The following is a 17,134-nucleotide window of genomic DNA, read 5'->3' on the forward strand; positions in this document are numbered from 1 at the left end:
CTGGAGACAGCGAACTCAGAGTGTTGCTCGATTCCTCAGAGTAGTTTATTTGCTTGGGAGAAATCCATCATTTCTGGTGTTTATTTTCCTGTGACTCTAAGCAGGTCAGCCCCTTTTTATTAACCTACACTTTCTCCTGCCAACCCCAGCCATCCGTTAGGTTAAGTTCTAGTCAGGAATGAACACCCAGGATTTGCCTTGGATATTTCCCAAGTCTTCCCCAACAGTCCACTGGCAGACAGGGCAGGGAGAGTGGCTGCAATAGATGCTAATTTCATCTACCATGCCTTGTATTCAGTAATTAACTTTCCAGAATAAATGTTTCCAATTCCTGAATTGCCTTATTAACCCAGTAGCTGTACAGGTACCTGAGTTCTACATCTAGAGATTTTGCTTCAACTAATTTATGATGAGTGCAGAGCATCAATATCTTTTTTCAAGCTCCCTAATTTATTCTAGTTGATAAGCAAGACGAAGGCTCCTGAAACCCTAATCCCAGTCACCTCTTGTCTTGAGAACCATTAACTAATCCAGGCAAGATATACTTCTTGAGTGCCTGCCCTCATATAGGTCACCTCTTTTTATCCTCACAACCATCCTGGGTGCCAACATTGCTATTTTTCTAGGTTTTGTCCAGAAAATGAGATTTAAGAGACTTCTAGGAGCCTCAAACTAGTAAATAGCAGAGTCTGTATTTGAACTTAGCCATGTCTAACTTCCAACCTCATTTATATTTTTTCGTCACCCTACTGGTAAGTGACTATGTCTCACATGTGCCACATTTCCATGGAGGTGTTAATAGCTACCATATACTATGAGACAAGGTCAAGACATTCGGCAAGATTAGTTATCTTGGATGTAAGCTGCTAGGGTAAAAGTCTTCCACTAAAACACAGGTTTTTTCTTAAATGTAATCCCTTATATGTTGTTGGCCATCATACTCTCTGCAACTGAGAAGGCTGATGATTGTGCTTGTCATCAGTTGGAGGACAATTGACACATAGTTGGACTTAATGAAAGAACATGACTTGTTGATACATTAATCTTGATTTCTTACCTAGAAGTAAAGATGCACTTATACACTAGATGGTCATACCTGGGCCATTTCTTTATCTTGCTTTACTCGTTATCCCTTGATATGTGTGAAAGAATTATGGATGTGTTTTGACGCATGCATTTGGTGCATTCTGTCCCTAAAGCCCTCATCAGTTGAGGAAGCCAGCAGATTTACAGATATTCCTGCTTTTCACCCCCCAGCATGTTCCTTGCAAGCCATGTAGTTATAAATGTGTGCATTTATTGAAGAGATCTTCATGTGGTATATAAAATTATGCATATTTGGCACATAAAAATAAAGTATCAGTGTATTATAAAGTTGAACTATATGAAATAATAAAATTCTGATTAAATAAGCTTTTAGGAGATAGTTATTTTTTTCCAAATTTAAAAAAGCTCTTGATAGTAAAGATTAATATCTGTTTAAAAAACTATCTCGAAAAGTTTATATATATTCTTTTGACAAATTTATAAGGAGACATGTTTAAATTATTTGAGTTCTTCTCAACAAGAGATCATTCTTTGTCAAATGAGCATTACACTATCTTATTACGTGAAAAATCAGAAAAGTCCATTGGTGAGGATTGAGAAAGCCTGTACTCCAGCAAAGGCCTTTCCTCTAACCTGGGTGGGGAGGCGGAGTCACAAACTATGGCCCATTGCCTATTTTGATCGGTAAAGTTTTATTGGAACAAAGCTACACCATTTGTTTCCATATTATCTTTGGCTGTGCTACATTTGCATAGTTGAGCTGTAGTGACAACTCACATCTGGGCCTTTACAGGAAGTTTGCCACCTCCTACTTTAGCACCAGTATCACTGTGATAACTCCATTTAGGTGACATGCCAGCATCTCAGATTTCACAAGTTCATAATGGTTCTTTTTATGTTACCCCAAAATTTATTCCTCCACCAACTTTCTCATTCAAACACAGCTGTCAAATGAATATTCCTTAACTATTATATCGTTGTCCTGCTTAGATAAAATATCTCCGTGGCTCTCCATTGCCCAGTAACGTCCAAAGTCCCTAGCTTAGGACACCTTCAACTTTATTTTCTAACCAAATTGCTCTACTCTTTTCCCTCAAATGAGTCATGTTCATTTCTATCTCCAAGTTTTTGCCCAGGTTGGTCCCCCTGTCTGGAGTTATTCCTCCTACCCAAGCCTTTCTCATCAACCTCAACCCAGTGGTCTCCATCTTCAGAATTTCAGTAGCACCTCATGTACTCCTCATTTTCACCACCTGCCTCATATGTATGTATATGTATACCTACCTACCTACCTACATACATACATACATACATGTATAACATAACATAACATATATACACATACATACATATATGTGTATGTACACCCATAAATTTAATTTACATGTGCTCATTCTAAGTAGTTTTTTGATCTTTGATGACTGGAAATTGGTGTTAGGCTTCTTGGTTTCTGTTATACACAATAAGTGTTTAATGACAATTTTAAAGCTGAAATACTTGAAATAAGCTGTAAGTGCTATTTGCATTTAGAAAAAGGGGCGATCAGTTTGGACTGAAATAGTCAACAAAGGTATCATGGAGGTGTTGAGACTTGATCTGAGTTTCCTATGTAAGATGTATGAGATGAAGAAAGCATGAATGGCTGGATGGCCTCTGTAACCCACACTGTGTGACGGGGAAAATGAGGGTATCAGTGTGATCGCTAAAGCAGATTTCCATTGATAAGTGGTCCTTGTCAATTACTCAAGAGACTAAACTGGGTCTTTCACTTCTGTTTCTATATTACAGCCACGTAGTATTTGTGCACTAGTGCAGGAAAGTCGATTTGGGGAAATAAGGTTGATTGGGTTACAGGTACCTCCTTGAAACACAGGCTAGATGATCTACAGGTAAGCCTGCAGGCCTTGGTGAGGACTTGTGGGGTCTCTGAGAGGGACGTGATACTACAAAAAATGTTGTTTCACAAAGATAAGTCTATAGATGGGAAAGAGATGGGATCTTGAGAAAATACAGAAATCGAGTGAGGAGATGAGGGCCCGATCTGAGATGGAAAGGCAACGAGGAAATGGATGTGTGACATTCAATAAACATGTGAAGGAATAGAGTAGGAAGTGAATGTAGACTCTGGGCAGTGCCAGCAGAGAAACACAACAGCTATAGCTGCATTTGTATCATTGACAGTGAAGAGAACTGGAAGACAGGTAGACAGACACCTGTGAACCCAGTAAATGAGCAACCCATACCTCTGTGCTCTCAAATCCAGAGTTTGGATTTGTGTTTTAAAATTACATATTTGATATCATTGGATTTATCAGAGAGATCTATGCACATCTATTTAATAAAGTAATCATGGTGTAGTAGAGGGGAATCAGAACTAGAAAGTTTTTCTCAAATTCTCTACCATGTCTGTATCACCAGACGAGATCTTGGCAGTGTGGCCAAAGGCGATTTTGAAGCCCTTGCCAACTGACCTCTATGGAGACTTTCAGGGCCTTAGAGAATATTTACATGGCAATTTTATTGCTACCATCAAATGTGAATTGCTATCACTTTTGTCCCGCATCAGCTCCTGCTGTCCTAGCCTGTTAAAAATGTAACGTCAATATGAAAATATCACGTTTAATGCAGTTTCTAATTTTTTTTGCTTGAAATATTCTGAAGCAATTGTTTTCTGGAGGGTAGGGCATTCTGTCTTTAATGTGTCCAACACCAGTTTGCAAAGTCTTATAGGTTGTATCTGTGCTGAATAAGAGCTGAATAAATATTTCATAAAGAATAAATAAAGACTTGAGATATTTTGAAAGTACATCAAAAAGATTTGGTGACTCATTGAATATGAAAATTTGGGTATAGAAAAAGATAATTTACTATTGGATCTAAGTTTTGTGACCTATCTGCTTCAAAAGATATTTTGGATTTGGAATCTTTAAATTTGCAGTAGTAAAGATTAAAATTAAAAGATTTTAAAAGTTAGAGTACCTCTAATATTTGGCTTATGTTTCATCTCTACCTAGGCACTGACAAGTGTCTCACGGATTCTCATGCTGTCTTCCTGTCTTTGATGTATTTCAGGAACCTTTTATTATTAGTATCGGAACTCTTCTGTTTCTGTTGGTCCACCCAATTTCTTGTTTATCCCATCAGCATTGGCCTTTGAGCCTCCCTGTCCCTCTGTCCTTGCTCTGGGAGGCCCTGTCAGTTCATACTCCTGACTCTTGGGTCTGTATGAGGACTGCCCTCTGGCTCTGGGTTTGTACAGCAGGGGCTCAAATCTACCCTTTCTCACCAAGCTCACTACAAATCTTACCTTTTAGCCTGTGCGATCGCTGCAGGGTTTTTGTTTTTGTTTTTGTTTTGTTTTGTTTTGTTTTGTTTTTATCAGTCGGAGTGTTACTCAGGACAGTTGACTCATTAGCTTATTAATATATTATACATAATCGTAATAGTGGACCTTTTGGGGTGGTTGCTTTGTGTCTCAGCATCTTTTACTTATATCTCATTAACAACCTGGCATCTAGGTATTACTACTCCCCCTTTTTGCAGATCATGAAACTGAGTCTTAGATATGAAACGTTAAACATCTTGCATTTGAAATATGGTGAAGCCATGCTCCAAGCTAGGGTTTCCTGGCTCCACTATTAAACTCTTTCCACTTTTCTCGGCTGCTTTGAGCCAGCAGGTGTCAGGTTATCTGGTTAACAATTGTTACCACCCACAGTCATGTTGTGTAGTGGGAAGATCTCTGGGGTCGAGTCACAGGGTGGACTCTTTATTCTGTTCTGTCTAAAGCGTGCGACCTCTGTAAGCCTCAGTCACTTCATCTACAAAATGAGGATTAATACCTTAAAGGAATATAAGGAAAGCTGTATAATGAAATACACATACAATCTTTTTAAATTGTTGAGGTGCTATGTAAAATATCTGCTAGTAACATTAAAATAAATTTCAGAGCTAATAAGTAGCTAAGCTAGGGCTTAAACTTGGCCTCTAGACTAAACACCAGGACCCTCCTACTGCGTCAGACTGGGCCAAGATGAGTGGTGCCATGGGGCCATGTTCTTGGCAGTCTATAGAAGAAAAGTTTGTTTGCTGGAGAATACTAATTGGGAAGAAATAACAACTCTTGGTCTTATTCACACTTTCCTTGTTATGTTAAAGACTGAATTTTTATCATTTGCTCAGTAGTTTGGCATGACTCTTTGATTTTGTATTTTGTACATTTAGCCATTGCATGTACTTGAGGATTTATTTTTCAGTATCATTCTGAGGTCTTGACAGATCATCCCTTTCTCTCAGGCAACAGAGATGCTTTCACCTCAGACTTATTTCTTTCCCAGATCCAGTAAGCCTGCCAGGAAGGGAGTGTGTGAATTGAGTCTTTGGAGAAGGCTGTCCAGAACCTTCTTTGCTGTGTTTCTCATTCTTGATCACATCTTGTCTTGTGATCACCATGGTGCAAGCTATTATTTGTTTGCCCCAACTGTGTGTGAGGTTATAAATGTTTTTGTCAGGAGCCTTACTTAAAGGACTGTGTATCAGTGAAAATTCAGGAGTGGTTACAAATTTCATACTAGAAACTGTGCTATTTATAGAGTTACTTTGAGAAATATTGTTGATTTTAATTGACTATCTAACCCATATGCAGATTTTAAATATATACCCTCATCTGAAGCAGTACAGTCAGGCTCTTGAGTCAGACTCTCTCAAGTCCTTTCCTAGCAATGCCACTCACTAGCTATGTGTCCCTGAGCAACTTGCTTAGAATTTCTCATCAAAGAATGCGGATAAGAATAGTACCTACCTCACAGGGCTATTATTTAGACCAAATGACCGATATATTTAAAGCCTTCACAAGTCTCTGACATGCATTCAACACTCAATGGATACATGCTATAATTATTACATCCAGAATATTTTAGTACCTTTTTATTGAGGTAATAATTGACATATTAGTTTCGGGTGTACAAGGTGATTTGATATTTCCATAGATTACGAAGTAATCACATCAATAAGCTTAGTTAACATCCATCACCAGACAAAGTTATAAAATCTTTTTTCTTGTGATGAGAACTTATGAGATCTATTCTCTTAGCAACTTCCTAATCTGCAATACAGTATTATTAACTATAGTCACATATATTATATCCCCATGACTTATTTATCTTAGAACTGGAAATATGTCTCTTTTGACCTCTTTTACCCATTTCACCTTCCTCCCACACACCCTCTCATCCATAGCAACCACCAGTCTCCTTTGGAAGTGATGTTATTTTTCACCTTTTGGACTATTTTCTAGTAACTAATATGTTCATCTTTTATAACTCTAAAATTAGAAAAGATTATTTTGTTAAAACTACCCTTGTATTTTTTATTCTTGGGTTATACCTTTTGAAAAAAAAGGTCAAGTTCAATCCTACTATGTCCCTGTATCAAAAAGTAGAGTCTAAGAGAATAGTTCACAGTGGGACTTTTCAGAATGTCACTGTCTTCTTGATCTCTCCACCATGTTGACACAGCTGACCCCAACTCCCTCGGCTTCATGATGCCACCTCTGTACTCTTTCTTGTGCCTCTCTAACCTTTCCCTTATGTTCTCTGTGGGAATCTTTTTCTTCAGCATGCTCCTGAAATGTCAGTGGTCTCCATTTCATTAACATGTTTTGAGCTGCCAGTAACTGTAAGTCTAATTCAAACTGGCTTAGAAAATAAGAAGCATACAGAGATTGTGCAGACTCCAGGAGCACGTTGACTCAGTGGTGTCATGATGTCATCAAGGACCCCGGTTCTTTCTACTTCTCTGCTTCGTCATCCACACATCTAAGATTGGTTCCCCTTGGCAGTTCCAGATGGCTACCAGTGGCAATCAGAAAGTAATGATCTTCCTTACTCGCTTCCCAGGGGAGAGAGAAACCTCTCCCATGAGTCCTTTCCTTTCAGTCTAATTGGGCAAGTTTATCAGTGAGGGGGTCAGATGCAGATGATCTTTGCTGCAAATAGGGCCAGCTTCCCTTATGCCTCATGTGCCATGACAGGTACCAGAACCAAATCAGGATATTGCAGGAAGGAGGAAGGTAGGGAGTAGTGCTGGAGTGGGAACAAACAGTGAGCACTACAGTCCCCAAGGTCCCAGCTCAGCCTGTGCTCAATCACACTTTTCCTTGGTATCTCACTCTCACTATTTCAACTCTCTTTTACAAGTTAATCACTCACATTGCTTTACTTTTATCCTGGACTTTTTCCTGGGCTTTCGACTCACATTTTCAACTGTATACTGACCATCTCTTCCAATCCAACCTGTAGACCCCATTTACATTTTGCCAATTCTCAAAATGTCTCTTTTCTTTTTGCTCTAGGATCCTATCCAGGAATACATATTAGTTATCATGTCTCCTCAGACTCCTTCATTTTGGAACAGTTCCTCAGACTTTTGCTGTGTTTTCTGCCCTTTACAGTTTTAAAGAGTTCAGCATTAAATTCTGTACCTTGGGTCTGCCTGATGATTTCTCATCACCAGACTTGGGTCATTCATTCTGGATGGGAATCTCAATCTCTCTCTCTCTCTTTCTCTCTCTCTCTCTCTCTCTCTCTCTCTCTCTCTCACACACACACACACACACACACACACCACTCCCCCACCTAACTACCTATCTCATTGATTATTGATTCTTAGCTAGTATGACTTGACTTAACTAGTGTGACTTCCTTTAGGAATCCTTTCCTAACACACACTCCAATCAGGGATAGATGCCCCCCAGGAGTCCCTACAATGGTACCCCATTTCCACATTGTTATTTGTGTAGTGTTTGTGCACTCACCTTGCCAGGAGGCAGTGAGCTCCTCCAGGGCAGGGGCCACCTCTCATTCCAGCCTCCAACCTAGAACTTGGCACATAGAGGGGCTTAGACGATGCATGTTGAATAAACAAATGCACATAAAATTTTTGTTTTAAATTTTTATCCTTTCTAACATGCAAACAAATATAAAGCTGAAAAAACAACATTTCAATCACATTAACTTAATCAATTATAAGGGAACAACAGCTACTGTGATTAAGACCATTAGACATATTTTGAGACTATAAAGGGGGAGACAGGAATCTTCCAGCAGTAGAAATGGCTGACTTTACTTATTCTATAGGATATGTCTGAAATAGTATGACCCAAATATTTTTACATTTGCTAGAATAAGTTGAAGTAAATTGAACATACCATTGATTTTTAGGTGAGTAATAACCTTCAGGCTAAGAAAAATGATTATGGTCCTTAAGTTCAATTGTTATATACCAGTGTAAATAGCTTCCCTCCCGCCCCGCCACAACATTCTTTTCATTTCTTTGAAATTTTAGCATATGTTTCCATTTCTATAGCTAACACACACAGAAACATTTCATCGTTTCCTATTTGAATTCATATTTCCCATGGAGTCTGTCTTGACTTTGTTTTAAATTTTCTTGGCTGGTTCCCAGCCAGCTATATAAGATCATGTGAGTTTGTTTAAAAATCTTGTTTCTAGGCCCTGTCGTTAGAGTCTGAGACTCAGCAGCTCAGAAGAGGGGCCCAAACATGGGCGTTTTTTAAGTACTTTGAAGATTCTAATAAGCTGCTAGATTTAGGGACCAATGGGGAGGGTATTTTCTAATTTAAGGAGCATACACTTCTAGAGTTGTTTGGTTTTTTGTTTTTTGGGTTTTTTTGATCCAATTTAGAAGTCAAGTGAGGCAATTAAATTAAGAAAGACTATCTATAACCAGAAGCCAAGCAAATTGCCGTAACTGCTGTGAGATGCAAAGCAAATAATTTTGGGTGTGCTATATAATTTATCTGATACTTTCATGTTCTTTTAACTTGAGTTTTAGGCTAGGGGAAGAAACAATATTTTCTCTTCCTGAAAAAGCCAGTATAATTATGTTTGTATACACTGTAAGCTTCAAGTAATTATATAACATTCCATTATTGTACCATATTCTGGGCAAATTACCGGTCTCTGATCAATAAAACTTATTTTTAAATTGAAACCAAGAAATGAAAATTCCGATCACTGTTCAGAGAGAACTAATTATTTTAAATCTTCTGAAAAATACCATAATTACTGAGAATATAGATGTCCTATTATAGGAACATATAGCATACTTATTTTAATATATGAAATGAGTTATTTTCCATTATTATTATTTTCTTTTGCTTTCAACAAAGAGACGGAATCTTTTATGTTTGATTACACCATTAGCCAAAGATACAGTGGGGGAATCACTGTACTTTTATTTCGTAATTCTAATAGAATTTGTTACTTTTTCCTTCTCTCTTTCATACTCAGTTTGCTACAAGGAATTCTAAATATGAAAATATGTTTATTCATCATGATATAGGAAGTTGGATAATTAAAGAAATTGATCCTTGTTGATTATCATTGTGATGTGATCCCACTTTTTCAAGAAGTATTGTTTTTAAAAATCCAAAATATATCAGAATTTACCCGTCTCAAAAATATAAGCATTAAGAGAAATCACATCAAAAGAGTCATCCAAATACCAGCCCAAAAAAGTCAGAATTTTTTTTTTTGCCTTGTTGCATTTCCATTCTTGGGTGTACATTGTTTTTACATAGTTGTAATTATCTTATAGATATATTGTCTTCTTCCCATGTTGCCACATAGTTTTCTAATTATTTTAAATATCTGTGTAATATTATGTTGGATGATTGTACTGTTGTACTCTTGGACCTTCCAATATTCTTTAGTGTTCACATTATTTACCAAATTAAAGAATGAATTTTCATTGTTGACAAAACCTGTGCTTCAAAGGAGCAAGAGTGCATGTTTGACTCTGGATCTAGTGTATAAATCATCTGATTTTATGGGCCATTTGAAAAGTTAATTTCCTCATGGAGCTGAAATATTTACTTTACCCATTTGTGCCTATAAGTTAGGATGTACTTTGTAAATGGTGTGAAATATCATTCCAGACTCACTGATTTTCTACTTGCCACCATATCTTTCTTATGAAATTTCAGTTTGGTTTCCTTATTCATGTGACCCAGAAGCCCGGAGTTGAGTCCTAGGACATTGAATGTGCTGCACAGATGGATTCAGATTTTTGAGATCCTCAGAGAATATGATTTCCCCATTCTTCCCCATAATGTCTCTAATTAAACATATAATGTCATAGTTCAGGGTGAAGTTAAACAAAGTTCTGAGTTTTGCTATGATGGCTACTTTTCTCCTTTATTTGTTTTGTTTTGAAATATTAAAATTTTCCAAAATATATTTCAGTTTTCTGTTGGAAGTGGGGTCATCTGATTAGGTTGTACCCTAAGCAAATATTTCCACTTGTCTTGAGTAACTAAGCAATTGATAACAGTTCTTAGGTTTAGTGTTAATTAGAACACTTGCTCTAAAATTCTTGATCACCAAACACAAACAAAAATGTTGTCTGATAATAAATTCCACCATTATTTTACATGATATGAATTCCATTAATTGATCCTACCATGGTAACACAAGGCAACCAGTAAAGAGATGAGAAATCTGACTGACTTAAGCAAGTTTTGAATTGAGTGTTTTGAATTGAGGTCATCATCAATTCACGGGGATTTTGAGGGAAGTGTGGGTATTTTGAAGAGCAGACTATGTTAACAAAAAGGTTTCCCCCTGTGGTAAGGCCACTAAACGGAAGGTAGTCTTGTTATTTCAGGATATGATTAATATTACCTCATCATTAATTTTAGAGCTTTAATTTTAAAGTTGTTTGCATCAGTTCAAGGCACATGGGTTGAAACCTGAGAGTGCCTACTTTTTCTTTTTCTTTTTTTCATTGCAGAAGTCAAGTGTGTGTTACTAAATATTTGGTAAACAGTGAACTGAAACAAATCTCTCATGGTATCTCTTCGTTTACCAAAACCTGTGCTAATATTTTGTGTTAGTTCTCGTTTTCTTTTCTTATGTACTTTTTTCCTTTACATTTTTGCAACCACGTTTTATATATAAGTTGATTAGATTTATTTCACTTAACATTACTTCATATGTTTTTCTTCTTTGTTTACAGTCTTCATGTCATTTGCAATTTTTGTACAATATTCCATCCTTCTGATATTCTATAATGTCCCTCAGTATGTCTGCTGCTATCGGGCACTTAGAATGCTTAATCGTCTATCCCAAACACAATGATGATTATCAAGACCCTAGACCACCCGCCATGTCAGTATTACTCATGCAAGTCACAGAGGTCACCTGATCCTGCCATGGTTTGCCTTTCTCAATCAGTGTTGTGCATTTTTTACTAAATTCCTTTCTGTTTGTTTTCTTTTTCTTTTGTTTTTTTTTTGTTTTGTTTTTTGATTTTTTGTTTTTTTCCAGAGGAAGGAGCTGGTTGTAATCTACTTCATGGGTGGATATTTTTATCTTTCTTTCCATAGTGGTGAAAGTGGTGCTGGAAAGACGGTGGCTGCCAAATATATTATGAGTTACATCTCCAGAGTGTCTGGAGGAGGCCCCAAAGTCCAGGTGAGTTTGTGATATGGCCCATTTGGGACCCTGTCCTTTGTGAAATATAAGAGGCTTTATTTGCTGTTTCAGAAAGAATTTTTCTTCCGCAGAAAAGGGACTGGTTCTATAACTAAGAAACTTGAAACCTGCAAAGAAATAGCATGGTATGAGAGGGAGATGCCTAGTATAGAATGAGCTCCTACAAATCAATAAAAGATTAAAAATCTAAAAAGATAATAACCACGAAGAACATGAAAGAAAACACATAGAAAAGGAAATGTAAATGACTCATAAAACATGAAAATTTGCTCACCTTCATGATAATGAGAGAAGTGTAAATCAAAACTACATTGAAAAACTATTTCTTAACTGTCAGAATGGCAAAAGTCTCGCAGAGTTTTTTTTACTAACATTCTGTTGGTAAAAAATAGGGACACAGTCCTCATATGTTCCTGAAAGAAGTATGAACTAGTATACTTTTCTGGAGGACATTTCAGCAAAATGTATCAACTCTGCAAGCATAGACTCGTCAGTTCTGCTTAAGAGAACGTATCCTTCAGATGTGCTGAAATGTATGCAGAATGATACTTGTATAAAGTTATTTGCTGTGACACTTTTTGGTAATGTAAAAGACTGGAAACATTTTTATTAATCGGCAGCTGGTGAAATAATTTATGGTTAATAATAGAATTGAATATTAGACAGCCATAAAAAATGAAGCTTCATGTTCTAATAAGGAATGATCTCCAAGATATATCATGAATTCAGAAAGCAAGCTTCAGAATGTTTTGTATAATGTGCTGCCCTTTGAGGGAAAAAAAGAGAACATATATCGATATTTTTGGGGGTATGTATAACATTTCTCTAGAAAGATATATAAAGAACTGATAATGATTCTTTTCAGGGAGAGAAACTGGGAGACTGGGGGAAGGGCATACTCTCCCTGTATACACTTCCAAATCTTTTATGTTTGAATTATGTGAATTATGTGAATAAAGTTCCAATTCAAGACATTTACAAAAATTTTTAAATGTAAGAGAGAGAGAGAAAACAGAAAGGAAGAAAGGAAGGTTAGAGAATAAACATTAGGAAAAGGAGAAGGTCCAGAGAATGCTGGAGAGATGAAAAGAAAAGGAAGGGAATACAATATGGGCAGAGGAGCGCCACATTCAAGAGGGAGTGAAAAGTGGGGTAGACACAGCTTTATCTGACTTTATAATCATGTGCTGCTTAACAACTAGGATGCTTTCTGAGAAATGTGCCATTAGGCCTATTGCTCCTAGGCTACAAGCCTGTACAACATGTTATTGTACAAAACAGCAGATTAAATCAAGCATCAGAGAAAACAATGCAATCGAGATGCAGTAAACACAAGCAGTATGAGGCTGCTGCCAGTGCAACACAGCGTACTTTACAGTAAACTTTTTTTATATATAAGTATAAAGAGTACACTAAAATAGCGACAAAAAGTATAGTATGGTAAATAGTAAACCAACAATATAGTTATTTATTATCATTATCGAATAGTATGTACTGTACATAATCATATATGCTGAACAAAAGGATGATCTAGAGCAGCACTGTCCAGTAGAAAGATGTACATGTCACATAACATAATTAAAAATTTGCAAGTAGCCACATTAAAAAAATAAGAGGTCCATGAAGTTAATTTTAAAAATACATTTTATTTACCCCAACATATCCAAAACATTATCATTTCAGGATATAAGCAATATAAAAAAAATTAATGAGATATTTTTCCATTCTTTCTAGTAGTAAACCTTTGAAATCCAGTGTGTGTTTTACCCTTACAGCACATCTCAATTAGGACTAGCCAATTTGCAACTCAAAATCACATGTGGCTCAAGGCTTCCATATTGGACAATGAGTGCAGCTCAAGATCCTAGACTGGTGTGGTGCAGCCCACTTAATTCATGTAATCAACATCCTATCCCTAGAAGACAGATAAGGAGACAGGGATTCAGGGTGCTTTCCGTGGGTAGGCTGTTTTTACCTTAGTTTGCTCTTTCTCTTTTCTCCAGTATGCTTACCGCAAAATTCTGTTGGACATCTTGATAGTGAATGGATGAATGGCTAGATAGATGAATGGAGAGATACATGCAGAAAGATTCTCAGTTAACAAGTTAATAATTAAAGGAGGCAAGAAACAAGGAAGAGCCTTTCTTTTATTCTATTCCTATGAGAAGCTGAGCGGTGTGGGCATGTCTGACCAGCAAACAACAGATTAAAGGATTAGTGAAGATCCACAAAGTCAAAATTTATTTTACAAAAACAAAGTTTATATGAACCCATGAGTTTTTAAAGGAGAGTAGGTGGCTTGGAAGTAATGTTTCCAAGCATTAAAATAACTCCATGGAGGGAGCACCCAGAATTTATTTGCCTTTGGTGCCATCGCTAACGACGTTGTCCCCAGTTGATGGAGTTCCAGTTCTCCTTCTTATGAATGTTCAGGAGGGCACCAAAGGGGCACTTTGGCTGTTACATAGGCAATTAGTCGTTAGTGCCTTAATCTAGTCCTATTTGCTACAGACCATGACTTAGTGGTCAGACTGTAGACGTTTAATGTTGATTTTTCTCTTCCTGTTTTCCTATGAGGACAACGATACAGAGCTTTTGGCTGGAAATTAGTCAGTAGCTACAGAGCACAAACCAAAGACTTGTTATTTCTGGAACATGTTTAACCATAGCATGTGAATAATTAGAAGTACAAGGAATGACTCACTTTTTTAAAGACCTCTCCAAAATCAACTCCTATCTATTGAGCTATCTTGCCCATGGGGTGTTTTCTACACTTTTCAGTCTGGCACAGAACTAAGGTGTTTGAAAACCAAATTCCTCTCCTCCAGTAAGCCAGGAATTGTTCCGTACAATCCAGTATTGGCCCTTGCTGCTCAAAATGTGGCTCCATGCCGGCAAAACCAGCAGCACCAGGGAGCTAGTTAGGAGTGCAGGCGCTCGGACCCTGCTGCCCACCTACTGAATCCTCATCTGCATTTTAACAAGATCTCAAGGGGATCCATGCATATTAACGTTTGGGAAGCACAAGCCTCTGTGTCCACAACCTTGTTTGAGGATTAGAAACTGTTTAATTTCCCTTCAGGTACCTGTCACTTGCATTGAAGAGGGTGGAGGTGGGGATAGTAGAGAAGCGGTAGTGATAGTGAACATTCTGATCAGAACATCAAAGAGATATCCTTTCATGCTTCACTTTCCTTCCCGTTGTGACTCTTGGCACACCAGAGAGAGCAGCCCAAAGCTACAGCATCTAGTATGGATACCCAGTCCAAAAATGGTTGTAGATCCTTGATTTTCTGGTGACGCCCTGGCTCTAGGGAATTCTGGATTAAGTCAAGGGAGTTGGAAGACACAAACTCACAGACAGGTTCAGGTCTTCCAAGAACAGAGAATAAATCCTCCAGATACCCCAGGGACATATGGATTCAAGGCCTTTCACCTTTCTGAATTCAGAAACTAGATCCTTAGGAAAAGTTTGGCTTTCCATCCTGTGGTAGGTGTTTGCACCTTCCTAACCTCTGGTCTATTTGCTTTGACAGCACGTCAAGGAAATAATCCTGCAGTCCAACCCACTGCTGGAGGCCTTCGGGAACGCCAAAACTGTCCGTAACAACAATTCCAGCAGATTTGTAAGTCTCGTCTCCATTTCTGAAAATGTCACCTGATTTATGATGTTGATATTCCTGAATTAAATCTGATATCCTCAAGGAAATGAGGGATTTTCACATACCATCAGGAGGCAGCCTTTTCAACCTTTTCTTCATTTTCCCTAGCGATGTGCTTGCTGTCAGGCTTCCATTTGCCCTTTGATTGAAGTTATTCTTGAACTCCGGGATATATACATGAGATAATTTTTGAAAACAGTCCTCAACTTGAGTTTCTTTGCTAAGGAAAATAAAAATGGATAAAAGTGTCAGCCTTAGTGCAGGAGGAGTTTGTTTTGTGCCCTGGAGAAAAGACCTTTTTTCCCAGGCAAAGAAATGACAAGACTACATCGTAGGCGTTCTTGCTTTGCTTTTGCTACACAGCACTGGGTGTGTGGACACTGAAGGAACAGACACTTTGATCTGGCACCTTAGAGAGAACCTTTCTCTTCTCTATCAGCCACAGTGAGCCAGCTGCCTCCCCCACCCCTCATAGCTCACTGTATTTGTCTTATGTATATTCATGTCACATAATAACACCCAAAAGTGATTGGATTAAACCCGACAGATGGCCTCCTGACCCAAGGTAATGAAAATGTCAGCCAAATGCATTACCGTGAATGCCCATGAAACATTCTTCTGTCTGAGTGTCTCCTGAGACTTAGAAGCCTGGCAAAGATGAAAATGGATATATTCCCCTTGACAAAAAGCCACATTTACAAAGAAGTGAATATTTGCCCAGTAGCTTTGATTTATGTAGATTTTGCATCTTATCTCATAGATTATGTCTGGCAGTAAAGCATTCAAGGAGCCATCTGTGAGGCTGATTCTGGACCATTTTAAAATAAATAAGTGGGAATTCTGGAGGAAAACGATTTCTTTTTCACCCTTCTATTTTTGAAGGAAGCTTCTATTTCCAAAATAATTCTTACTAAGTTCTCATGCAGTAACTGTTAAGTTCCCTGGTGAGTTATATCTGTCAGAATTGCCCTCACTTTCCTGGCTGTTCAATAGTATTAAAACTATTTACTCATTTGTCGATCTCTCATACTTTCCTGCTCAATGCCTGGGGTGTGTTATCTTGAAGAAGTTTCTAGGTAATGAAATAGGGAAAAAGATGTGAATGAATTTTCCACTTGACCTTTTTTCCACTGACCGTGGATCTCAGTCTGCCTTGTAAAAATGAACTTGACCAAATGCAATGCTCTTGCTACCCATCTCCCCTCTTTTGCCTTCCTTAGCAGAAAAATAATTAAATCAATATTTCTCTTATTTTTTTTCCAATACGAGTTATTCTTTATCCCTGGACAAGGAGGATCCATTGGTCGAGTTTGCAAAACAAAACAAAAATACCCAGCAATTATTATTTTTCTGATTACAAAATGTCATGCAACCCCGATGAAAAGATGGGAAAGAGTATGAGTGGGTAATTCACACTCACAAAGCAACATGTGATGGGCATCAAAAGATGTTCTCATTAATAATGAGAGAAATGTAAATTAAAACTATATATCATTTTCTCTCTCTCGGGTGGGCAAACATTAAGGTTGATAAAACCAGAGAAGAAACACTATTGGTTGAAGACAGACACATTTCCCCAGGAGAGTAATTTTGCCATCTTTATCAAAATTTATAATGTTCATTGTCTTTGAGCCAATATTAATTTTAGGGTATAATATCTAAGTTCCCTATGAATGACTTTTTTAAAAAGATACCTATAATATATTGTAAAATTAAAAAAAAAAAACCCAGATCACAGAATAATATTTGCAATATAGTCCCATTTTTATTTTAAAATACACATTATATAAAACATAAGGTATCTGTAAATCAAAGTTTGACTTTCATTATAGTGATTAGTAAGAGGTAGAAATGACATGAGGGTGAGATTATAGGTAATTTTACTTTTAAAAATGGACATAGAGTATG

General features: G+C 37.4%; 1 protein-coding gene across 2 annotated transcripts in view; it reads left to right on the forward strand.

Annotated features, from left to right (window-relative positions):
• Window positions 1-17,134, forward strand: part of MYO1E (myosin IE) — a 177,399-nt gene that overhangs the window by 90,654 nt on the left and 69,611 nt on the right. For both annotated transcript variants that reach the window (XM_039865445.1, XM_039865444.1), the window contains exons 5-6: window positions 11,456-11,543; window positions 15,101-15,190. In XM_039865445.1, the coding sequence (XP_039721379.1) occupies window positions 11,456-11,543; window positions 15,101-15,190 (178 nt within the window). The remainder of the gene's footprint in view (window positions 1-11,455; window positions 11,544-15,100; window positions 15,191-17,134) is intronic.

The sequence above is a fragment of the Pteropus medius genome, unplaced genomic scaffold (assembly GCF_902729225.1).
Source record: "Pteropus medius unplaced genomic scaffold, Ma_sr-lr_union100, whole genome shotgun sequence".
Classification (NCBI taxonomy): domain Eukaryota; kingdom Metazoa; phylum Chordata; class Mammalia; order Chiroptera; family Pteropodidae; genus Pteropus; species Pteropus medius.